Raw genomic sequence first — 26,579 nt, 5'->3', positions numbered from 1 at the left:
GGTAATTTTAAAACACATAATAAAATTATCACATGTTACATATAATACCGACCTGGTTTACGCTTGAGTTTGCGACGGTGTTGCTTATTGACAAAGCAAGCTGCTAGAGTGCTAAACAGGACTGCCGCTGCCAGAAAACAGATAGTCGCCACAACCCCCGCCACCACCGGCCGTGCCAGCCCCTCATCCGGCAACTCTGCAGGGGGGAAAGGATCTGATAGGGCAAACAAGTTGGTGAAAGGGAAACGTTACAAACACAAAACACACATATCTATCCCTCACAAGGCCAGGCATCGGTAATGTTCCTTTGTAAAAGATAAAACTGACCCGTGCTAGACACTCCCACTACGTTGCTGCTCTCACTGATCAGATCATCCATGACAGCCATCACTCGAAACTCATACCAGGACTCCTGTGAGAGAGACACAGCGGAAACACTCTTCTTATGGCCATCTCCTGCACTTATTTACCTAAATAGCTTACTAGATCATGCTCAAAAAGCAAATTGTGACTGTGTTTTGAAAACGCACCTATGTATAATAAAGATATATATGATAATTTTTAAATTTTTTATTACTTGCATTGTGATAAGAAAATTATAATTTGCAGTTGTTTGTTTGCATATTAGTATTTTAGTCATTTAAGTAGCACAAACTAACTTTTTGTTATTTCCAAATAGAAGGGTTATCAAAATGCACTAATATACAAAAAGGCATAAGACATTTTGTTTAAACTGATGTCAATTAGAACACATTGCATATTATTAAAATGTGGACTGTTTAGAAATGGAATATTTATTGAAAGTAATGTTGTTTCTTTACTATGCTTGGCACCCTGAAATGGGGGGGATTGTTAACAAATCGATGTAAATTAATCGACTACATGTGTAAGTAACTGACCTGAACCAGGTCTCTGGCTATGAGCTCGGTCTCAGTGGATGGGATCAGGTCATCCAGAACCTCCCACCTCTCCCCAAGGCGAAACTCCATGATGTATCGGTCGATGGGTGAGGAGTGGTTGCCTGGAGGGAGCCATGTGAGGAGGACACCGTGCTGCGTGCGATTGGCTGTGAGGCACCGTGGTGGAGTAAGAAGCACCAGTGGTTCTGGGGTACCCAGAGGAGAGCCTGTGGACCAGAAATGTTGCACAAAGTTTACAGAGGAAACTAATTCAGACATGACCCAGATAAAGTGAAATATCCAGAACGAGAATATAAGTGTATTATTATATAAGAGTATAGACTAATAGTATACAGCTATGCTAGCTGCTCTGTGTAGCAGCACAGCAGGGCTTTGAGCTAAATGCTAACATCAGCATGCTAACCACATGATGCTAACATGTTCACTATGTCGACACTAACATATTGATGCTAAGCAGGTGTAATCTTTACTAAGATCACCATACTTGTTCAGTGTCTGAGCAAGTTGACAATGCTAGTAAGCACTAAACACAAAGTACAACTGAGTATGAGAAAATGTAGTTATTTTGCACTAATTTATTCATATAAATTTTAACTTTGACCTAAGGTTAACAAAGTTAATATATTCCTAAAGTTATTACAATTCATCCTAAATGTCTAACTCTACATAATATCATGTTCATCTGCTGGTAGTGCTAAACGAAAAGGCAGGGGATCACTGCAGTCAGTGGGATTCATCCTCTGGGAACAATGAATGTCTGTACAACATTCAGTCTGGACCAAAGTGGTGAACCAACTGACGGATAGACCAAAATTGCCCAAAAAGAGAGCAGTGCTGCTAGCATGGCTAATGACTGACTAGAGTCAATGTGTTTTACAAAGAGTGCTGAGTGGAGCAACAATGATACGGTTGCTTTGTTTATATGATATAAATACTTGAAATATGCTGTATGCCTTGACAAAGTAGAGTAGTTTAACTACCAAAATATACGAGTACTCCACCTGACCTCAAACTGAATACTAGAAGAATTTCTGAAGCATCTCTCATCACAATCCCACTGAACAAGGATTAAAATTGGGCCATACAGTATGTGTTGTACTTTGACCTTTTTATTTAAAAGTTTTCCTTTTCCCCACAAATAAAAAACACAAAATCTATCTTAAAATAGATACGCTACTCATAGGCATTCAGTGATCTGTTGTTCTATTTCACCCAAAAAGAAAATGCAATATCTGACATTAAATCAAGAACTAGATTTAGAGAATTAGAGTAAATGAGTAAATGATTGCAGAACTCATGTCATGAGTCACGGATACTCAAACCACCCGATCAGTTGTATGTTGATCCAGCACATCACAACAGTAATACAGTACATTTGTCTTTGACAAAAGAACAGAGCAAACTCTATGAAAACAATTTTACATTAATAATGCATGATTTGGAACTAAAACGTGGGTCTCAAAAAAGTATTTTGATGTACCAGTTTAACCAAAATCTATCCAGCTTTCTTGCAGGTAAAAATACTGTACAGTATAAACCAAAAAGCTTTTTGTCTGCTACCATTCATCTATCATATTAGCTTCTACCCTAGTGTGTGAACCAGGTCAGAGCTTTTCAAGCCTCATTTAGCCTTTGTTGAAGGAAGTTAAGCTCTCCAAACCAACGTGTAGCAGAATCCAGGGTTTAAACTGTAAAGAACAAAGCCAGTTTTGTGAGGGAGTTACTGACATCAAGTCTTTGAGAAAAAAAACTAAAGGTGTTTCAAACTAATACAGCTTTATGCTTTATTTCTTCACAGTTTAGGGTTTGAGTAGTAAATAGAAATGTGATACAGCCTGAGCTAAACAACATGAGTTTGTAATAAGATGGTGTTTCTTTCTTAAGAATCTGACACACAGAGGACATTGGTTGGGCCTTGTTCTGTGCATGCCTTCATTCAACACCTTCAATGCTTTGTCCCTTTCAGTGTATGGTTGAAAAACCAGCACTGCACTTTTCTCCCTTCATGCCTTTTCTCCTCTTTTTCTTTTTTACTGCCATTGATTTTAAATAACATGCACCTTTAATTCTGTTTTGGTTCATGCGCCCTGACTGAAAGGCTGGATATTGGCAGCATGCCCTTGAGGCATGAGTTGGATTACAAGACACAGGATGTAAATGAAAAGATACAAATTTGCTATTTTTAACTTCAAAAATACAGTTCAAAACCAGAATTTATAACAGAAACTATATGCACCGACCAACAACTCACTAATCTTTCTCAAGGCAAATATGTTGACTTTTTAAACTAACATTTAAAATAACTCACACCAGCAGTCACATCATTGCTGCCATTAGTTAAACCTCAGAGTTTGCTATTATAATTCAAAATGTTTGTTCTGACAATCATCTCTTGCATTACCCAGGGCATTAGAACATATCTACTATTTAAAGAATTACAGCCCACCCCAGCTCTTTGCATGTGCACCGTTTTTTGTTCAGCACATTTTATTGGTTTTCAGACTCGTATTTATACGAAGCCTAAAAATATAAGAGACATACATAAATGGCAGATACAATCTTGTTTGTTTAATCATAGAATCATCATTCAAATTATTTTGTTAAATATGGATGGATTTAAAGCAGTGTGCAAACGTAATGCTTACTTTGATGTGGATGATAAAGTGAATAATGGGTGAAGGGCTTTAGGTTTGGTCTGGCATTTTTAGACTAGATTCAATAAATCTACTCTCTCTTCCTCAGCATGTTTTTGGTTGAGTTAGTATGAATTTTTTTGCAATTTGTATATTTTGTTTAATCATGAGAAAAATGGTTATCGCGCTTTGCATAATAATAGTATAACAAAAAATAAATATTGAGAAAATATATTGCATTGTAAACTTCCGATGTTTTGCTCATGCACTAATACTTCTTAAAATCATGTTGATAGAGAAGATTTATAATAGTAATATTTGCATCTTTACTACATGGAGCTTTGTGCTTTACTGTCTTATTTTTGAATGATGTTCTAATAATCATCTTTTTAGCAGAACGTACCAAAAACGTACCAAAGTAAAATGTAAAATAAATTACATCTGTTTTATCTGTATTCATTAATAAGACATCCCTAGACAGCAGTACACTAGGTGATGATATGTATGTGATGATATTCTAGAAAATATAAATAGTGCAACTCAGTAGATATATTCTGAAGTCAAAAAGCAGCAAATATGGTAGGAGAAACCTTTGAAAAAGAACCCACCTGCAGTGTTGACTGTCACAACTTCGCTGAATGGGCCCGTGCCCAGTTTGTTTTGTGCCAGCACACTGAACTGGTACTCTGTCCCAGGCTCCAGCCCTGGCACCACCAACCAGGTCTGAGCACCAGAAACTGGCATCGAATGCCAGTCATGAGGACCGAAGTCTGTTCTCTTTGACCTGAGAACAGAAATGAGACAGAAAAACATTTGAGACATTTGAGAAATTATAGATGATTTATACCATAAATGATGGTAAATAATGTAATAACTGTCATTAGTCACAAGACAGTGTTGGTCAGTTGGGGAAAATTTGCAATAAATTTAAGGGTCAGGCACCAAAAAGAATGATTTTACTTGTCCTAGAGCACTTCATTTAATCATGTCTTCATTTGTTGACATGTTACTAAATGCTTCACTGCCTATTATACTTTGATTTGTTATTGTCTTTTATTAAATAAACAAAAAATAAATATATTGTTTTCATTTGTATTTCTTATGTGCATTATTTTACTGCCTACATTTCTTCATTTTACTGCCTACAAGATTAAGAAATAAAAAAATTGAATTGGCTAAAACTGTTTGCCATAACTGTTTCCAGAAATTCCGAGCCCTTAATGCATACCAATATTTATGTTTCAAAACTTACTATAAATGTTTTTACTGACTAGTTTGTGTGAATGAGCATGGACAGACCAACAACGATAACGATAAAAATGTCCACATGTGCACAAAACTGTCTAATAACTCTTGTTTGGTCAATTCTACCTGTTTCAATGCCACCAGTCCTCACATTGAAAGTTATGTTTTTGTCTTTATTGGTGGTTTTGCCAGAAGTAACATTGAAGAAAATAACTGAATTTGAAACGCGCATAATAAAGAATAATTTTTCACTTTAAAATGGCAACTGGCAAGAACACTAGAATAATCCACCGGGAATTAAGGCCACTTCAGCAAGAAAGTATTCATCTTAAATTCACTTGAATTACATCTGCGTATTTAAAATGTAATAAAAAATGTAAACCAGCTTAGTTCTTTGGTGCATTTTACCTCAAGTTATGACATTCTGTCAGTTCTTATCACTGTTATTGTAATGTGTTAACGTCCACAATACTTCACTCCACTCGGCTATAATGTGATTGGCTCTACAAGGTAATTGCAGGGCATCATAATAAATGTAGTGGAGTAAAAAGTACAATATTTGCCTCTGAATTTTAGTGAAGTGTGAAGGAGCAAAAAATAGAAACACAGTACTGAAGTAAAGTACTGGTACCTATGAAAATTGTATCCACCACTGACAAACGGGAGTACTATCAGGCACATCTACCTGATAGTGAGTGAGTGAGATGTTATTTTCCCAATACGCACCATGAATAATGCACATGCACATCTACTGAATACCCCAAGAAACATGCTGTCAAAACAATTCTTCTCTGGATTGAATTTCTGACATATTTTATCATCATTAGTGAAGAGGGCCGGAGAAAAAAATGTATGTCAAACCAGGCGCTTAACCTCCAGGTAGTGTTTCCACATCTGCAGACTACTGCCATTGATTTGAAGTTAAATAGGAGCACTCACACTGGACCATACCAGACAGAGAACGTCTGTTCGTAGCCGCCATCATATCCTGGTTCCCAGGACACATTAGCAGATGTTGTTGAGGGCAATACATGGATATTGCCAGGGGCGTGAGGGCTGGTGCCTGGGAGACCGAGACACAGAGAATTGTTTTAAAAAGCACAAGTACTAATTTTCTTATTGGATATATAACTGCTTACAGTTATCATTTAAAATCACTTGCAGTTATGGAACTATAGATATCCTTTTAACATGCATGCTGTATACCAGTTTATTCACATAACTGGTCATTTAAAGTAAATCCTACTGGTTGAATTCAATATAATGCAACCCAAGTGGATTGAGTAACATTTTGTTGCAACGCACACTCTTGCAGTAATAATGTGATGCCAGCTAAGGATGTGACGAGTGTAAGGTCAAGTTCAAGAGCAGTAGGGCTGTCTGCAGCTCTGCCCATCCCACCCACGTAACAGCTGTGCTGCGTGGCCTGAATCCAGTTACTTCTCCCTGGGATGAAAGAGAGACCTGAGCATGGTCTGAGGGGCACAGCTGTCTGCGACACCTGTCGGCTAAGAGCTGGTGGCACGTAGGAAGGCTGGAGCTGCCACCACAGTTTAAACACTCCACCGGCATCTGAAACCTAGACTGTATACAAATCAGTCTTTCTATCCTGCAGGGGTCAAATACTTCAACATAAAGATTTTTTGGTGTGAGTATGAGTGAGTATTCCTTTAAAAGGTCTTGACTAGCATCTGAAAAAATAAGGCACAAGTCTAAGCAATTGTGTTTATAAAGAGTGCAAAGAATGCAGCACTAACCATGACCCAGAACATACAGCAACTTGTGTGCCTCTCATTGCTATGCATATGTATATTCTACATCATTCATTCCCACCATGATTAGTTATTAAAATCTGAACCCTGCAACTTGCATTATAGGTAACAGAGGAGACTTTCTTCAATGTTCAATTTTAGGGCTTGTTGCACCCAAACTCTTGTACACACAGATCATTTTCTGAGTGAATAACAATGCAATCTTTGTGCGTCGGGACCTTCACAGCCCTGTTTAAACTTCATAACCCTGCCTGCCTTTGTCGAAAACTTCAGTCAATTTATCCAAGAGTGAAAAGATGTCCTTGGTCCATTGACTCGACAGACAAAGGCTGTAGTGAGGGAGTTTTAGCAGAGGGGTGGATACCACACTGTAGTTATAGATTCAGGCGTTTTGAATTAACAGTAAAGCTATTACAGATAAGATCTAATGAAATTTTAATGATGCCCAAGGGGAAATAGGACAGAGGCAAGGTGTTTTAAGGGATGAGGGTCTTATCTTGCAAATCACTCGATACACACACAGCAAAATGGGATCACAATGAACTCAAAACAACTATGACAGGTCAGCTGGTTGAAGAAATTGAGCAAGCTCTGGTGAGCTGAGAGCGCAGTGAAGATTTGTTGTACCGATGACTAGGATACGTGTGCTGGCAGTGATGCTTGTGACCACATTGGTGGCTACACACTCCCATTCTCCGTGGTCCTCCTTGCTGAGAGACAGAAACTGTAAGCTGCCACTGGGTAGGATGTTGTGCTTACTCTTGCTTGGCTTCCCCACCTTCAATGGACACGGAAATTACATCGACATGATTAAGAAGTAGACACAAACATTTCAGCAATTAAAAACAAGTGAAGAAGATGATTTATTAGGATGTTTGTTATGGTGCGTTTTCCTACTGTACCTTTCTCCAGGTGATGGTTGGTATATCAGGGTCTCCAGAAGCAGCACAGGGGATAACAAGCTCTCTCCCAGCCTCCTGACGGTACTCCCCCCCAGGCCTCACATTAAAGTAAGGGGGATCCTGGAGGGAAACACACAAACACCAGACCCATCATGAGGACTTATTGGCACATCTGTGTATGCTCAAACTTGCAGCAGACAGAAGCAAACATGAGCATTAATGTACCTTTAGCACCAAAGTGGCAGGGGGGGACATGCCCATGGTACCAAGGGCGTTGTAAGGCACACAGGTGTAGGTGCCCAGGGAGTCTTCTGTGGCCTCCGCTACCCGGATACTTCCGTCCGGCGTCAGGCTCCAACCGGGGTACTACAAGACAAGGGGGCATCTAAAATGCTTGATGTCAGGGGCTTTCCTGAAGTTGATGCGTATGTAATTAAGGTCTGACTTTAACAGCAGCGCAGCATATTGTAGTGATAGTAGATTAGATAGTAGATAAATAAAGCGACAAATAGAAAGCTCTGTGCAGATACTTTATCTAAGGATCATTCGAAACAAATCAAAAGTTTGTAAATGTTTTACAATGTGGTTGGTAGCAGATAGAAGTCTTTTTTAACATATTTGTCAACAACTAGAACTCCTTCTGTGGCACCCATGACAATATAGTTAAACAAAGTTTTCACATACATCTTCATAGAAGAAGTCAAAAAATACTGTGCATTAACAAACTCGCCGTTTATTAAAGGTTTGTATGCTGCTTCTGAATTCTAATTAGGGCTACTTAAAGGTCCAGTGTGTAGGATTTAGTGGCATCTAGACAGAAAGCTACCAACTGAAATGTCTCCTGCGTGCCGAGTGTATTGGAGAACTACACTAAATCATGAATTTAGAGAAAGTGTCGGTCCGATCTAGGCCACTGAAACATGGTGCAACATAGCGGACTCCATGAGGAGGACCTGCTTCATATTTAGATGTAGACGGCTCATTCTAAGGTAACTAAAACACAACAATTCTTATTTTCAGGTGATTATACACTAAAGAAAACACTTGCTAATGTTATATTCCATTTCTGATGATACGTTCTTTTAAATCCTACACACAGATGGCAACTAATGTTAATATACAGGACCTATTCAGGCCTGAGGACTAACCTTCTCCACTCTGAGGGGATATCCGTCTTTCTCCCACTTCACTGATGTCACAGGTGGGTTGGCGTCCACCGGGCAGCGGATGATGCCAGGCAGCTTCCGTGGGACATAGATGACCGGGGGCATGTTGATCACTCGGGCAGGGTCTGGACATAAAGGAAGGATCTGTGTTAGGGATGCTGGACAATTTTACTTTATGTAATCCCAAAAAATTTACATTTGGTGAATTGCTTGAGGGAAAAGACCGTGGCCTGGAATTACTAAGCGTCTCGGAGTAGAAAATCCCTCACAAAATGTAATATTAAGTCTTATATCACGGTAATTCTTATTTTTTATTCATTTATAATAATAGCAGGGCTATATTGTTTGAGAGATGTGTCCAATCTTTTACAGTGCATTTTCAGCACTTATTTTCCTTGCTTGTAGGGAACATAAAAGAGGTGTTCCTGAAAGGGGAATATGTGGAAGAGAAGATTAGGCAACAGCCAGTCAGAGAGTTTTTAACATCATCACTGTGTAATATTTGGTGCTGCACTATAATAGGCTGTAGGATGGGTCATTGGACAGGGCTGATAATTTCACATAGCTGAGTCAAATTGCATACTATTTCAATTCACACATAGATTACATTTATTCTTCAAGTCAAGTGAGTGGCTTGCCAATGTTTCCTTACAGTCTAAATGTTATATTTGTAAATATTATTTTGAGTTTTACTGAATTAAGTCATCAAATGTTCGCATTTATAATCAAAGTGATTTGCATATACACATAAAAGACTTCAAAAAGTGGTGCTATGTTTCTGCATTTTGATTTGTACCATGGCTATTATTTGAAACCACCGTGAATGACGTCACACTCTCTCTAAAAGTAGTCCTTCTCCGTAATGAAAGTGTTCATAAATTACTCCTACTCGGAGCATATTTAGTCCTAGGTTAACTTTCAGCGTAATTCCTGGGAGTGATTCTGAGATGTTTAATAAATATAGACCCAGAGTATGTTTTGCATCCAGGAAACTGGTTTAATTATGATCTGCGTTTTTTGAGGCCAGTGATGAAATCAGTGCCTGAAGTGCCTGTGAATCCCCGGCCTCTCTCTCATACTTGGGAGCAAATTAGCTCAACACACAAGGGCTTGACGATGAAACATCAGATGGCCAGGAGTGTTGTTTCTCTCTCTCATCGGTCAGAGCTGCTGAACAGGAAGGTCACCATTTAATTTTTCAGCGAGCTTGATTCAAAAGAGACAGGGAAAAATGGAGTCGGAGGACGAGCCTGTCTCCATCTTTGTGCACAGGAATGATGCTGGAGTCAAAATAGATAATAATTGTGTCATTAGGATCCACTAAGAATATGAAAACGGTCAAAGGGGCTCAGTCAAAACAAACTGTGTGACCCTCTGTCACGTATGACCTTGAAATTCAAGAAGGTTACTTTGCATTACAGTGGTAGAGCAGCGCTGCCAAATAATACAGCAGCCTCCATACTGCTGCTGCTGTTCCCTTCTCCTCCTCACACAACCCGCCGTACCGTCTCCCCGCCCCTCCCCCATCCACTTTGTTGCCACGGTTACACTCACACTGAACAGTCAGGTAGGCTGATGCCGAGGGCGAGATACCGAGACTGTTGCTCGGACTGCAGGTGTATTTCCCAGCATCCTCCGGCTTGACCCGGAAGATGATAAGGGTGCCGTCGATGAGAATACGCACTCGGAGCTTCAGATCACTGCAAGAAGACACACGTGCACACAAACACACAAACACACACACACACACACACGTTTTGGCATGCACTGTGTTACTGAAACACACCAGCAGAGAAAAGCACACATCTCATTTTCTCTGCTGAATTACATCGAGGTGCCATGAGAGAGCAGCAGAGAGTCAAACAGCATCCAGCTCTGGGAGGAGGAACAGACTACAGAGCAAGAGATTCAAATAAATCTGCTAATTGCTACAGTCGCCAAATGGTACGTCTACAGCCTTTTTGTTTTCCCCCTTGCCACCATTTGAAATTAAACACTGTAATGATAGAACACATATTTAGTTTTTTTTTAATTGGAGCTGCTTACCTTTTCAACACAGAGAAACATGCAACAGAATTGGTGCTCAAACTGAATATGTAATTAAATAAAATGGTACCACTTTTTAATATGACCCCCTTGTATTAAGGGTTTATAGTTTGTAACTTATTCATGGATTTATTATTGGTCAGTAAATAATTTGCCAAAGCTTAACCAGTCAGTTATAGGCCATTAATGAAACCATTGTATTGGATGCCAGGTTGTTTTATTAAGCACTTTGACTGATTGGACCATATGAATGGTTTAAAATCCATTCATCAACAACTTATTAACTAATTTATTAATGATTTACCAACAGGTATAACTGAATTAGTCCCAAATAGATATATGTAACAACTTGGAAAACCAACTTCTCTTCCTATTAATGGCTTAATAATTGATCTGGAAAGATTTAGTTAATAATGTATTGACCATTAATGATAGCATTAGTCACAACATAGATAAAATAAGACAACGCCATGAGCTACCTGCAGCCTTTAGCTGCTTTTTTGTTACCTAGGAGATGGTAAAGAACTCAATAATAAAAAATGCATTATTTTTATAAGCTAAGAGATGATTCGATTTATCCTTTATTCTATTAAGTCTATTTTCATTACTTTTCAATCATGCATTTCGTTGCTGTCTTAAAGTTTTCCTCTGATTCAGCTGGTCTCATTTAATTTCTGTTCAGCCGTCTCTCTGCTTGTCAACTTCTTAAACTACTACTCCCATAGTTTTACCTTATAAACTTCCTCTTCTCATCTATACTGCAAAAAATAAAGAAAAAATAAATCAAGATTGACGCCTGAAAGCTGTTTAAAATTGGATGGGACACATCAGTGCACTTCCCCTGTGGAAGTCCTTTAGACACTTGTTTTCACTGCCACTCAAACTCCCGTTCACTTGTTCTTCCTTCCCACTTGTTCTGTCTGTCACTTGCTCGCTGTAAAAACCCTCTCAGACTCTAAAGACCAGCTCTGGGGAGCCTGCGGAGGTCCTGGCCACGCTTCACAGATTATGATGACACAAGGCCTGAGTCATGTGATATTGTCATCAGAGCGCACTAACTCGCCTGGCACTGTCCAGACAGACCCCCGCTGCGGCCCCAGAGGACAGGACACCAGCACACACACACACATTCACACACACAAACACACACTCAAAATACAGCACAGAGACACACAATGTCACTTTCACATCTTTAAAGCTGTGTGGTAAATGCAGCCTGTGGTGGTGATTTAAATGTCCCTATAAGCAAGAGGCCTTTAAGTCTTAACTCCACCCAAGTGCTTAACTAAGGTGTTTCCCTGCAGCTACAGTACAGAAGTGAACTTGATCATAACTTTACTTCTTGAAGTAGACGTTTTCCTCTTCCCAGAACCAGGTGTAGGTCAGGTTGCCAGGATACGCCTCCGCTTGGCAGGTGAAGAGTGCATTCTGGGATATGTTTACTGTGACATTTTCTGGTGGAGAGACGATGTATGGAGGCCCTAGGAGAAGCAGAAACAAGGTTTATAGTTGTTGTTGTTGTTGTCTATTGGTTCAACCATTAAATGCTGCAATAACTGACTTTTTATGGAATATGGTGCATATTTACACATCCAGCAAACATGGAGCAACATTAGCGTTCATTCAGATTGCGGTTTCTAGTCTCATACTAGACATATTCACTCTACTCTATGAACTCCTGAGGGAAGCATCTGGCTGTTAAGCTTGTGTGTGTTTAGCTGTACTTCTGGTTCACCTCAATCTGGATGCACACGTTGAACCAGTCTCCTTTTATCAGAGTGAACAGTCAATATATCTGCCATCGTTCTGCAACTGAAGTATCACCCTGGATTAACCTCATCACGGACTGTACTTTAATTTTAAAAACTTTTAAAACATGTTAGAAATACGCAATAATCATGTCAAAAAATACTAAATGGAATAACATTTTATTGTAATGACGATTGACTCTGATCGGGTGCTAGAGATGGTAGAGAAGACTTCTAAGAGGGAGAACAAGTACTATTAAATCCTTTTAAAAACTCCCAGTGAGCCATATACAGGCCTACTCTGCTCAGACTGTGGGACAGTGGAATTTTTTTCCAGGAACAGAGTGAGAGAGAGCACACACACACACACTATGTATTATCTATATAACACCATGGTCTGATGTAAAATACAGTGAGCAAGCAGCTACTGTAAACTTAATAGTAGTCAGTGTTGGAGCTTATGCATGCCACACATTGTAACCTTTTTATCCCCGAGGTGCTCCAGGTTTGCTCATAACTCTCAATAAAACAGCAGAAGCCATGAAAGGTAAGCTGTCTTTTATGAGTGGGCCCAGATACAAGCCTCCTGGTTATTTTCCTCGCCGCGTGCACAGCTTTAATGCATCAGGTGGGAGCGCTGACGGCGCTGTGCGGGTGCCTCACATAACAATTAAAAACAGATCACGGCAGTGAAAATCATGACTCCTCAGATATCTGCTTGTTATTGCTCTGAGTTTTAATCGTACCCCGCATTTTATTCCTCATTGCTTTTCAAACCAGATATTCAACTAAACTCAACTTCAAAGCACACATTTTATTTTTGGGCATTTTCTCATGCCATTTAACTATAGATTTCTAAAGTGTTGCTTAATGGTTTTATACCCTAAAAAAGGTTTTATGAGGTGAAATCTGACACTGTCGCTTGCATGTCAGTGTTGTCAAACATAAGAGTCTTACTGCTCTATTTTTGTTCTATTCTTCTTTTTAATCTTTGTTACTTCCAATTATTATTTATTTACTTTTTTTACATTTCTCTATTTTGGTCCTTGTGATTCCCCTCTACGGATCAATACATGCAGGCTTATCTTATCTTATATAAAATATATCCTATTACCCTACATTGGTGTTTATATGGCAGATGTCAACATAGTTACTGAATGGCACATGGCAGGTGAGACCTCTTGTGAATGGGGATGGACAAAATAACAGGAACATCATACAATATAGCAGTTCTATTATTTTTAGTACAAAGTCTTATTAAGCGAAACAAGCAAGATTTAAGAAGGAGCCTTGCAATATTTGTTTTGGAATTGTTTTTTGGTCAAATGTGTGCAATTCTGTTTTACAATGTATATAAACAAGCCATCCTTCCCAGAAGAGACTAGCGCATTTTTCTATGCTTTGTGGACACACTTTTTATCGAAAAAAAATGCATTTGTTTCTCACTTTTTCCTCTCTCTTCTAATATTCCAACTTTATTCTTGATATAATATATTAGTTTTTTTTCAACATCAGAACTTAATTTCAGAATTATGTCTTCCCCAGTGGCCGTAATACTACGTCATACTATCGACATTTTTCTTCTTACTGATTTACAACATTACTTACAATGGTCTACTACACCAATAAGTAGTATGTGAAGAGAGTTTACAAATGTCATCGTATAATCTATTAGACTAGGTCTGATCATGTCTCAACCAAATAATGTTAAGTTTTAACTGCAGTGCCCTTGTATAAATGGTCTGCATTATATTGTGAGTTTCTGATATGATGGAGGCCTCCAGTGTATTGTGGTTGAAAGAGCGGCCTGCAGGCTTAATGCAGTTGCATCACATGCAACACTGGTTACACTATCCACCGAGTTACAACACAATGATTTTTTAATGTGTGTTTGCAGTGCATTTACTATACCAGAGTAATTCCTCTGCTCTGTTTTCCACCTACAGAAGTCAAGCATTAAAATTGAACTTACGCTAACTCAACCATAAAAGCAAGAGGCTCAGCTGCTTGTTAAATACATACTGTTAACTCCCTGCTGTATCAGGAGACAGCGAGAGAGCAGTGGAGGCTGGTATCACAAGCATCTATCCAATCTGTGTCTAGCAGAGAGCCTAGTTAATGGACCGGAGACAGACAGTGGCGCTCTCACAGACATATCCTGTTGTACACACATGGCGGTGCACAAGAGCACGCACACATGGACACACAAGGCCTAGACTGATCTAATGACTGACTGATACAGACTCAGAAGCTAGGTTACATACATCAATGCACAACAGAGTTGCATGCATAGCTTTTAAATGCCGCTACAGTAAATGCCTTCAAGTATAAATAATAAAACTACTTTAGTGATGCAAATGAAATATTTGGCCTAAGGTAGAAACTAGGAAACATGTTTTCTCATTTACAAATCTGGTGATACGTGCAAATACAACAAGTCAATTATTAATTTAATCTAATACAGTACCTTGAACCAGCAGACGGGTTGTGTGGAGCACCTCTCCCTGGTCACTGTAGGCTCGGCATGTGTACGCCCCTCTGTCATCCCTAGTGATGCCAAGGATGGTAAGGGTGCCATCATGTACCTGTGATTACATGTGGTACAAAACATTAACAAAATGCAATAAACAGAAAGTATCAGGTTGTCAGACATAGTGATGGTAGACATATTCAGAGTAGAGGTCCAACAACTGACATTTTTTTGGGGGGCCAAAATGCTCAAACTTATCTAAGCTTAATTGAAGTGCAGCAAAAAGTCCAATGATTTCTACTGAAAAGTAGTGTAGCATAAGTTAAGTTGCATAAAAAGGTGGCAGTATCTCAAAATTGTACTTCAGTAAATGTACTTAGTTACATTCCACTCCTTCTGAAATAAATACATCATCTCCCACTTTTCAAGTAAGAAAATACATCAAACACTCCAAAGTCATGAATGTGTCATGCTTTAATTAACTCTAGGACCGATTCCTGCATGTTGTAACCTTGGAAACATCCAACTCCATGTTGCTGCGCGTCCCTGTGAGCAGCCACTGATGAGAAGCAATAAATGGTGAAGAAACACATTAACCAAACCTAATAGAAAAACCCTTATAAATTATGCAACAGGTTGCAAGAGGCTCTGTCCATTCAAGTCACACACAGCTGTAGTCTCTCCATTCATGCAGCTGAGGGGGAATCTGCTACGCCTGCAGAATAATTTCTATTCATCTGTCTTTCAAATGTTTTATAGCCCAGAGATGCTGCTAGTGGATCAACAGGAGCAACATTTAACTTGTGTCAGTCTGTTGGCAAACCGTATCATCGTCATCACAAGATCACACTTTGTTCATCACTGCTGTGTAACACACAACACGCGTGGCATGCTGGGCGCTACGAATGTAAGACAAACACTTATGTGTTGGGAAGCATCGATTTGGGATTTGGGAAGCAGTTTGTATTGATTAAAAAAGTTGGGAGGGATTTAAATTGATAAAAAATTGTCTGTGTTTTAATAACATGCTTGCAGTGACTACTGTCTGGCTGATTTGACATGTTTTCCATTTCAAGTAACTTTTACTGAGCTGCTCTCATTTGAAGATCAGGTTATGCCTTAAAAATATATGCCTCTCATTAAGTTATTGTGTGTTTTGTTTCTGTTGACTCTTTCATATAATTCATTAATGTAGGTAAAAGTAGGTAAAAAATGTTAAAGGTATGTTCAATAAGAAAGCAAAGAGAAAGTTTGCCTCACTGTGAAGACCCACTGGAAGGCAAACAATGTCTGTTGCTCGCAAGCTAACAAGAAGTTTGCATTAGCTTATTTTCAGAAGCATACATTGCGTCAATAAGCAACCTGCACTTTCACTAACAATGCTATGTAGTACTTTGCTTTTGTTTGTACTGTATCTGACTTTCAGGGTAATTATTGAGGCCAGAGATCCAAGAAAGTACAATAATGATCTTCCCGCGATCTTCCCACTGAACCAGCCCCAGAAAAAAAATTCTGGGGCTGGTTCAGCGGGAAGATCGCGGGAAGATCAGCTGGGTTACATTCACTGCACAGTGGAGACAGAAGTTTACAACTCAACTTCAGAATTTATAAGAATACTTAAAAAGACTAAACTTCCAGACCCACTAGTGCCTTGCTTTTTGTTGCAAGTTTGGGGCAAAATACTGCAAAGTCGGCAGACAAATTTAACCCTCATTTGCAGAAACTTGTATTTTGGACCCCACATTTTCACAATCTTAGACAGTCACATGCATGGACGTATAAAGAGAACAACCCAGTGCTCCGTGCTCAGTGGGTCTTCACTGTCACATCTTTTGTGCAAGATTTAACCACTTGGGCATTTGTACAGTACATGTTGATTTGCCCCAAACTGAATGTACCACCTGTGCATACATTAGCCGTAAACCAGCAATGTACTGTACACACCAACCGTGTGTCTGCGTGTGATTTTGTTTCTACTCTTAGACTGAAGATCTTTGTTATTCTCACTCCTTTTTCCCCCTCCACTCTGTATGTTTATGAAGCAAATGGAGCACTTTAAAGTCACACCTTCTCATCACGTTGCGAGCCCCGGAGAGGCTACGGTAGAAGGTGACTTTCCCATTAACTTTGTGTACAATCACGCCTCCTTTTAAACTCACCTCGTCTTCTGTCTAAACCCACAGTTAAACTTCTTTTTTTAATCCTGTGATTTTATGTTGCACTAAATCTATCAAAATCAAATAATTACACTGCTACAGTACAGACAGCACATGCGGAAGTGATTGCGGCAGACCTCCGCAGACAGTACACTTAACAGGACATGATGATATGCAATGGCCATCAGTCCATTCCAACACTTTCTCTGCCACAGATGTACTCAATCCAAGGTGAGGGGGACGAGATTAAAGGCCATCAGTCCATTCCAACACTTTCTCTGCCACAGATGTACTCAATGAAGCAGGATGAGATGAGAGGGGAAATGGGGACAGAGGAAGGAAGAAACCGTAGATAAGGTGAGGCATGAGATGAAGGCAGAATCTCAATTTGTATCTCACTTCACCGACACATCCATAGAGACGGATTTTGGCTTCTGGAAGACAAAGAGGGTTGCTGTTGTTTTTCCTGCTTACTTGTCATTTGAGTATGTTGGGGAAGATGCTTATAATCCCACCTTGGTTTCTGTCCTCTCCTGCACTACTGTTTTGTTAAGTGTCTTTGTTTTGGGGCTCTTTTTTGTCTCTGCAAATAAATAAAGTAATAAAGTAAAGAGAAGAGAGGATTCCTCCTCCTCTCTGTCTGTTACATTCCTGCCTTTCTCCATGACGTCTCCATGGATCTGATCATGTGGGTGAGCAAATTTACCCTCACACACACAGACACATTTTGAGAACATAGACTCTGAGCAGCCAAATCTAGACGACAGCTGATAAATGCTCTGCTTTTTATATGTTCTTAGTATATAACGGTTAAGCCAGTGAAGTATGGCATTTGGCTCTCACTAGCAATTTTATTCTTTTGGGGAAACATTCATATTAGGACTAATGTAATATTGATGCAGGAGAAGGAGATTAATAATGCATCGTGCATGTTGTCTAATCATTTACTGAGGGGATGGTGTTAAAACGAGGCAACTGTTGGGGAGGGAAAAAAAGGGAAAAATGCTTGAGAAAGGAAGAAGAGGCCCTTAACAGACACTCCTCTGGTCCTGACACTTCCTGTATCACACAGCCAGCTATAGAGTTGATAGCAGCAGACTGCAACATCAGTGTCATATGAGAATGTGAAGGCATGCAGAAAAAAGGAGGCCTCCACCTTTCAAAGAAGTTTCCGAAAACAAGTCCAAGCCGTATGAAAATGTGCCTGTTATACATATTCAACAACATCTTATGTCTGCACCTTAGCACCTTTTATTCAACATGCAGAACATCCCGTGGCTGCGATGAATCATCGTCCTCTGAAGCTTTTGGTGTTTCTGAGTCATCTGTAATGAAACGCTGTGTTAAATGTTTTTTGATTCTGTGCGACTTACGCTGATATCTAACCACCTGATGTTTTATTGTTAACGGTTTATGTAGCATGAGACATTTTGCTTCTATCAAATCACACTGAGGCTGTGCCAGAAATATCTTGTCATGACACCAGAGTCTACTTTTGGAAGTTTATCCACAGGAATAAAATCATGCATCACCAAGCAACAAAGAGGAACTCTGGAATGTGAGGTGCGCTGTTAATGTTTACATTTGATTACGTGATTCAAGGTTTAGTTATACAGAGAAGCAAGGAGAGCCTGACTGACAGTCTTACTGTGCTCATTGACTGTCATCTATCAAAGGTTTGAAACTTTTAACTTGCTGTCAACTACAGATAAAAATGATCAGTGTAATTAAATAAATGTTATAAATTATAAATAAATAAATATAAATTATGTAATTTATGTGTTTCTTGACCTGCTACATATCATAAACTAAAGCCTCGGCATCACAAATTCAAACCCTGAAGTATTTATTGAAGTTTAATGACAAAGCAATGTGATTTCTTTGCAGCACAACAACAGAACAAGCTGATATTAGTGAGCGAGACATAGTCCATAACATACTTCCTGTACAGATGGACTCAGCGACTGACACCATCTGTGCTCAATCCCTGCTTCTATATTTGTTCTAATAATAATGCCCTTTGTTCATCATCATTCTTACCGAATATTTTGTGTTGGTCACGAGCTCCTCCCCCTCCCTCAGCCAGCTGATAATTGGTTTTGGATTTCCCTGGGCAGAGCAGCTAAGCATAGTGCTTCCCCCTTCCTTCGCCTCCACATACTGCGGCGGCGTCGCTGTAAATGAAGGTGGGGCTGTGGAGAAAGTGGAAGCAGGAATCATTACAAAAGTAACACAATCATCAATTATCTTTATAAATGCATAACGTGTCTTGTCTGTGATTGTCATCAGAAATAATTTTTCTGGTTTCATACATGGCTTTGCATATATTTTATCCACACTAGTAGCTCCATGGATGACAGTTTCCGTCAGTCCATCACTTTGGTTTGGACTGAAATATCTTAACAACTATTAGATGGGCTGCTAAAAAACTTTTAACAGGCACTCACGGTGTAATAGGTTGAATCCTAATTACTTTTTAGATTCCTTAACTGACAGCTTCATCAGGTAAAAACTTGAATGTGCAATACTTTATGTCATGACCAAATGCCTCCAAACCAATGACTTTATCAAACAGCCTCAGCTGTTGGACAGACTTCTTCTCTATAAGTGTGTCTTGGAGGAAAACGCCTTTTTGGGGCACAAGGGATTTGTTTTTGTTGTAATACACACATTGGCCAGTGGGACAAAGTGTCAGCAACGTATGACATGCATGACTTTTGCCCACAGATATTACTTACAGCAGATAGGGCCACAGTTTTTTGAAAGAGCTAAGAACCCAAGTGAACAGGGACCAGTGATGACGACATTCCTCCGTCCATGTTGCCATTTATTCATGAAAAGCTAAAGAAACCATTTAGCAGCATCAGTGCATTTCAACCTGATATTTCTTAGCATCACTAACAGCCACAAGGGAGCTCTTCAGCAAGGACTGCAGGACAATAAAGTGCAGTGTTCTCTGCCAGCTGCTCTCAGTGTTTTAACACAATATTTTGATAATAAATAGTGGCAGAGTGTTTAGTTAAAGAGAAAGACGACGCTGTTATACAAGTGGGTCACCGCTTGCCGCTGGGAGTGCTGCCATGCTTCAGACTGCTACTAGCACCTGGCATGGAGCAAACAAATTGTCCAATTAGCACGTTTAGACATCTGCCCGTCCATACTGCCCTCTCACTCTCTAACACTCATTACTTTAGACGATACAGTAGATTAATGGAAATAAAATGCATGACTGGTTTGTGCATCGCTTGCTTGTGGAGTTGACGGGTCAACAGCTACGTTAAACGGATCATGATACTTAATTTCAGTTATCAACGGGCAACCTGGTTCACTATGAGTTTGTGCTTTTACCTTAAGACACTTTATTAATTCTCATTGGTAGATATGACCAATCCTTATTATTTAACTATTGTACATTTTAACACATTTCTTTAACTGGTTAGTTACTTCCAAGCTAAGATTATATATGAAAACTTTTGATAAGCTAATAAAATATAATGCACAGCACAAAGATTGGCTCATGACCACTTATAGAAAATCTGTGACAAGTCAGGGATTCTTGTCACTTTTCAGATAGAAACCCTCAATCTATATTGGTATGTTTCTAAAATATCTATCCTGATAGACTTATTGTCGCATTTGTTCTATTTGTAGATAAGGTGGTAGTGTTTGTCTTTTTGTTAACCCATTGATGAAAAAAGCAGTTCTGTTAAGTTCACGTTATTATCTCTTTCAGGAGGATCACACGATTGGTCGCATGTGTGTGTGTGCTTGCGTGTTTCTGTGAGTGTGCACCTCTGTGTCTGTCAAAAATAATTTCACCTTCTTCTGCAGAAAACTGCATAATAATTTGGTTGGCCAGTTATGGCTGCATGCTCAAGGACCTCTGATGGTTGCAGTGATTCACCCTTTCTCAGAATACTTTTTGGAACTACCAGTACACACACTGCTGAAGACATTGGCGCCTCTAAGTCACTGCTACGGAGGCTGACAGCTTGGTGAGTTTCATTTTCAGCACTTTTGTTGCATATTTCATGAAAAGTTTTTTTAATTTTGTGTAAATTAAACCCTCTTTTTAAAAAGCTACCTGTGACTCCTCATGCCTGTAGCTCGATCCATCACAGGCCTGAATAAGTTAAAGTATCCAATATTTCACAAATAAAGCAAAGATTAGAGAAAAGTTTAAAAAATAAGTTTAAGTAGCAAAACACTTTAATCCCCTCCCGATAATCTTTGCACAACCTTTCAGATTTATCTTGACCCTGAGTTTGGAAACCACAGGGCGAAACTACCAAACTGTATATAAAGTAGTAAAAACTAGCTCCACCTTGACCAGCTACAACAGTAAAATGCATCAGTATTATTAAGGTAAAATATGATAATATATCAGACACATGGGCTGAGGAATGAGCACTTTTACTTTTTAATATTTTCAGTAAATTTAGCTGATAATAGGAATTGTTAAAGTCAGAACATTAACTTGTGATGGAGTATTTTACATTGTGGTTCTGGTACTTTTACCTCACTACAGGATCTACTTCCGCCACCACCAAGTGCTGTTATTATTTTTTATTCAGATGCAGATTCTTCTCAGGGGTTTAAGCATCAGTTGGCAGGAAATAAGTGGCACACATGACGGTGACAACTTCAGGTACATTGGTCAACCTGGGAGTTGTTTCACACCGTCAGGTACAGCTCGTCACAGAGGAAGTGTCTCTGTGGCACCAAAAACCTGGGAGTTGCACTAAAACTCAAATTCTCGCCCTACTTCCTGCAACTCTTCGTCCTTTATATTCATTAAAAGATGCTTAAAAATCCTGCACTTCCACTGTTCTTCTTTAGACTACACAGCACATCAGCACATGGCCTGAATGCTACAGTTAGAAACAGGGTCCGGCCTGTTTGCATGGCATACATTCGCAAGTTATTTGCTCACAAACTCAAGAGTGCGCATGCATCATTTTATTCCCTTGCTTAGTCTTTCTTTTCTTGTCTCTGCTCCTAAGAGAATACGGCTACATGGAGTACACGATTTTCATTGATTTAACATCATAAGCCTCAAACGTGTAACATGTGTTTCAGTGTAAACTGTTGCAGAGATTAGGAAGAGACTTTCCTCCCTCTTCTTATGTCAGCACACTCAAGGTTGTCAACATAATCTGGATTATTATTATTTGTAATGAAGAAGAGAAGAGACTCACATCCTACCTTTCATAATACCTTTCTCTCATTGTGGGATCAGAAAATTGTGAGCAATTTTGGGACGAATGTGAAGAAAAAAATGTTGACTTATTATTTAAATCTGCATCTTTGTGTCCCAGATGGGCTTGATGGTGATTGTTCACATGGGCTCCATTTGTAGCCACAATGGGCCCATTAGTGACTGACAAGAGAAGACACACATGGCGGATATATGGAGCTGGTGGACAAATAAGCTGGCAGCAAAATGGGTCCTAAATGCCGGCCCATCACTAACCCAGTGACACAGTGGCAGGGTCTGTGTTTCCTTATGTTTCAGTGAAGATCGTTAACATAAAATCATGTGAAAACGCTATTTTCCATTCCTGAAAAGCTTGCTGATGCTTGAGAGAGAAGGGAAGGACAGGGCAAGAGACTGGAGAGAGGAGAGGAGGAGAAGGAGGGTGGGCAGAGAATGGAGAGTGGCCTTAGTGTCTTTTTCGGGCACAAGGCCTTGCCATCTGACACCTGCCACTGAGTGGGCACGAATACCCTGTCCGCTTGGCAGGAAGTTAAGGCCAGCAGACAGGAACTCAAAGGAGGAGTGTATGCAAATGCCAACAGCCAAAGGAAATGGGTGCCCTTAGTGTCTGTGTGGAGGCCAGACAAAAATGGCACCTGCTTCCCTCACAGACACCCATTTAGAGGACAACAGTAGCATAAAGTCTTCATATGAATTCCCTTATTGGATATCTAGACTCTGGAACAACTGCTGCTTTTGGTGTTTCCATGAATGTCTGTGTTAAAATTCAAATTAAGCCCCAATAAAACTAAATGTTTGAAGAAGAAAAACACATCTACCACAATACAGAATATATGCATGTGTGTAGGGCACCTCTACAGTTAGACACATTATATACACACAAGGTCATGTAAAAATGTCATCACTTAATATGCCAAATATAATATAAGATGACATTCAGGGATATTATTAGTTCTGCTACAACTCGGAGAGCTCAGTTTCTGTTGAAAGGCCTGACAGGAGTGGAGAGCAGCAGAAGAGGGAGGGAGTAGTTGAAGTTAAGAGTGAATACTGATGAGGAAAGCTACAGAGATGCAGTATGCCTCCACAGCAAGACATTGATGCACACACACACACACACACACACACACACACACACACACACACACACACACACACACACACACACACACACACACACACACACACACACACACACACACACACACACACACACACGTTCCCAAACTCCAAACATCACAAGAGTGTGCAGGTGACGGCAGAGTATGACCTATAAACTCTTCAACTACATCTTCAACCAGGAGACAGAGATCTCATTTAGCTGCATAGAAACACACACAATGAGATGCTCTCATGTCAATGTTGATGTAATGCACTGCACACAGAACACAGTGCAGAAAGCAATTGACAGCGCGTGTGCCGTGCTAACGCACAAACAGGCACAAAAGAAAACATTATGTTCTGCATTGATAATAACCATTTATACACATCAGCATTTTTCATTCCAAAATGATTATGCCGTGCAATGGACTTTATAAATGGTTCTTTAAACAGGCTTTCACATACAGAGCGTAGTAATCATTATTCAAATACCAAAATTGCATCCATTGTAAAACATATGCATGATCAATCCGAATATGCATGAGATTTCCCACGGCGCCAAAAATATACATGTGAATGAGTTTGACAGTTTTCTCGCAAAGTCTCTCTCTGACAACGCAGAGGATTACAGCTGTCTAAAGTTAGAAACCTGTGAAGCTTAAACATAAGAAAAACACCACTTCTGGCTTGATCTCTTCTGTTTAGGAAATATTCATATTAGCCAATTGTAGAAAAGCCAACTAAGGAATACTACCAGATGAGACATACTAAATAATTTGCTGCATTTACTTCACTGCACCTTTGCTGCATAATGCATTCACTCGGTTACAGCTCCTGCAAAACATATGAAGCAGCTTAATATAATATCTGTCTAAAAAGCATTCCTTACGTGAAACAGATACAGGGCTTAAAAAAAATAAAACACAAAGGCGTCGTTGTCTCTGTAGTCTCTGGCGCTTTGCAACAATGCGAAGACACACTTCACATAGGATTCTCTGAGCCACTGGGGCATTCCTGGGAAATGCAAAGGTGCAGATTTTTTTTTTCCGCCTGGTCATCACTTTGATAGCTCTCAGACTATCACAGACGATCCCTGCCGGAACCGCCTTAAACAGGTTGCAATCAATTCTCTTCTAACCAGCCTCTCATCCCTTTTTTTAACACCAGGGCCTTTTGAAAAGGAGCTGCAGGAATGATCTTTAACAGTGTCTAATGGTCTCTCGCTTAAAATGTGACTTACATAGAAAACTATGAACTGTCACCTGCAAGAACCAGTGTGACTGAAGGTCTACTTGTAAGGCTGCATTTAACACATAGTTTTTATTTTTTTATTACTTTATTTTACATGAAAAAAAGTTAAACACCAAAGACAAACGGAGCCTATTAGGGTGCATGTCACCATAGTAAATTTCCACGTTTGCACACAAAAATCTGAATTCCCTTTTAAAGTTAGATTTCTCTCATTTGTATCTATATGTCCAGCACAGTATTATTTAAAACATTTTAACATTTTAAAATCTAAAGCAAAGGAGAGTAACATAATAAACTAAATACATATATTTATATGTATATAACATTTCAGGAAATACTGAAAATGCCCAACGTAATTTACATAATTAATGAATTGAGTTTAAACATACTGTGTGTTAATAAAGATAATAAAACTGCTTTAAACTAAATATCATTACCAACTCAATCTGAAAACTACATTTCAATAATAAAACATATACTGAAATGCTCCTCATGATTGAGGTGTATTGATAGACTACTATTGTCCATGCTTGTGCTTTTGACCTTGAGAGGATTGAGGCCAAAATTTCGTCTAAAAAACAAGGTTTTATATTTATGGAACTGAAGCCATTACATCCATCTATGCTCTATTCAAAGCCACTATTGACAAAACAGTAATGTTTACTCGCAGAACAAGGGAGTTTCTGGTCTACAGCTGCCTCGATCAGTTAGTTTAATTAAGTTGATGTGTTACTTGGGTGTTATAAAGGATTATTTTGAATTAACTGAAGTCTCATAATAACACAAAGAAAAGCCAAAAAATGTGTTTTTGTCAAAGGATTCTTGTGGTACGGAAGATAGAAAATAGATAATTGCTTCAATTCCCCTATAGGGCCATCTAACAGCTAGGTAAAGGGGGGAGAATATTCTAAATGTAGCGTGCACATGAGCTTTTTTTTGGTTGCTAAAATTCCTTTTGCTGCTGCCCCATCCACAACAGTACATTGCTTAGCCTCCACGCCCATACTCCCGTCTGCTTCTCCAAGCTGGGGGCTTAAAAAACAGCATCTACTGTCGGTAATATACTGACTGTTGATAAGTACCTCACTTCAAAGAATCCAAACGTTCCCATTAAGTGTATATGACGCAGGTTTTCTATTTCTTTCCCTTCCACACCCACAAAAACATATGTTCTTAGGTCAGGCGCTGCGGGCAGGTGACTCACCATTGACTGTGAGGTGCACCCAGCTGCCGTTGTGGAAGGTGTCGTACTGTTGCTCCAGCATCAGGACCCTGCACTCGTACCAGCCTTGGTCCTCCGAGCGCACTGGGTCAATCTGTAAGGAGGCCTTCCCGTGCAGAGAGGCTCTACCTGGAGACAGAAGAGGAATAAAATAAAAACTTAATTTGTGTTTTTCTGCTTTTCAAAACACCTGCATGCTCTTTTCAAGCGATGGTCGGCTTCTGCATTTAAACTCCCACCTAGTAGCTTTGCTGGTCACCACAGAGATCCATCATAGCAGCTGGAGGTTAAGTGCTTCTTTTCAACCTTTTTTTTATTCTTGCAGCATGAAGAAAAACTGATTCATGATGCATTGGCTTTGCATCAAAAGTATAGCCTCCAAGTTATGGTGTAAAATAATGCTAGTGTTTGTCTTTAAAAGGGATTAAAAAGACAAATAAAATACATTCTGCTACTGAGTATTATGTGTTATTAGGATTAGGTGCAACAATATATGAATTTCTGCTTCTCCCATTTTCTACCATAAACCCAGACTTTGAACTACTAGTTATTAAAATAAGCACATGCTCAGGCCTGTTTTGATGCAAAAAGTCCAAGTTGGTTGTGACAAACCAATTTGTTGTAATTCCTATTTGCGGGGTTTAGTGGTCTGGAGCTTTTCCAAGCACTACAAGGCAGGAAAACACCCTGGAAAGGTTGCCAGCCTCTCATAGAGATAACAGAGACAGA

At 39.5% G+C, this 26,579-nt stretch overlaps 1 protein-coding gene across 1 annotated transcript in view; it reads right to left on the bottom strand.

The window, feature by feature from the left end:
* The window catches only part of igsf9ba (immunoglobulin superfamily, member 9Ba), a 54,861-nt gene that overhangs the window by 7,577 nt on the left and 20,705 nt on the right, over positions 1–26,579 (bottom strand). The window contains exons 3-16 of the mRNA XM_054603422.1: positions 25,833–25,979; positions 19,099–19,250; positions 14,900–15,017; positions 12,024–12,165; positions 10,193–10,338; positions 8,621–8,763; positions 7,698–7,838; positions 7,473–7,592; positions 7,198–7,348; positions 5,738–5,861; positions 4,162–4,337; positions 900–1,126; positions 328–412; positions 53–214 (exon numbers count right to left, since the gene is read on the bottom strand). Coding sequence (XP_054459397.1) covers positions 53–214; positions 328–412; positions 900–1,126; positions 4,162–4,337; positions 5,738–5,861; positions 7,198–7,348; positions 7,473–7,592; positions 7,698–7,838; positions 8,621–8,763; positions 10,193–10,338; positions 12,024–12,165; positions 14,900–15,017; positions 19,099–19,250; positions 25,833–25,979 — 2,034 coding nt within the window. The remainder of the gene's footprint in view (positions 1–52; positions 215–327; positions 413–899; positions 1,127–4,161; positions 4,338–5,737; positions 5,862–7,197; positions 7,349–7,472; positions 7,593–7,697; positions 7,839–8,620; positions 8,764–10,192; positions 10,339–12,023; positions 12,166–14,899; positions 15,018–19,098; positions 19,251–25,832; positions 25,980–26,579) is intronic.

This window comes from Anoplopoma fimbria, chromosome 1, assembly GCF_027596085.1.
Source record: "Anoplopoma fimbria isolate UVic2021 breed Golden Eagle Sablefish chromosome 1, Afim_UVic_2022, whole genome shotgun sequence".
In the NCBI taxonomy this organism is placed as follows: Eukaryota; Metazoa; Chordata; class Actinopteri; order Perciformes; family Anoplopomatidae; genus Anoplopoma; species Anoplopoma fimbria.
The sequence above is the reverse complement of the archived record's forward strand: the minus strand, read 5'-3'. Positions and strand labels throughout refer to the sequence as shown.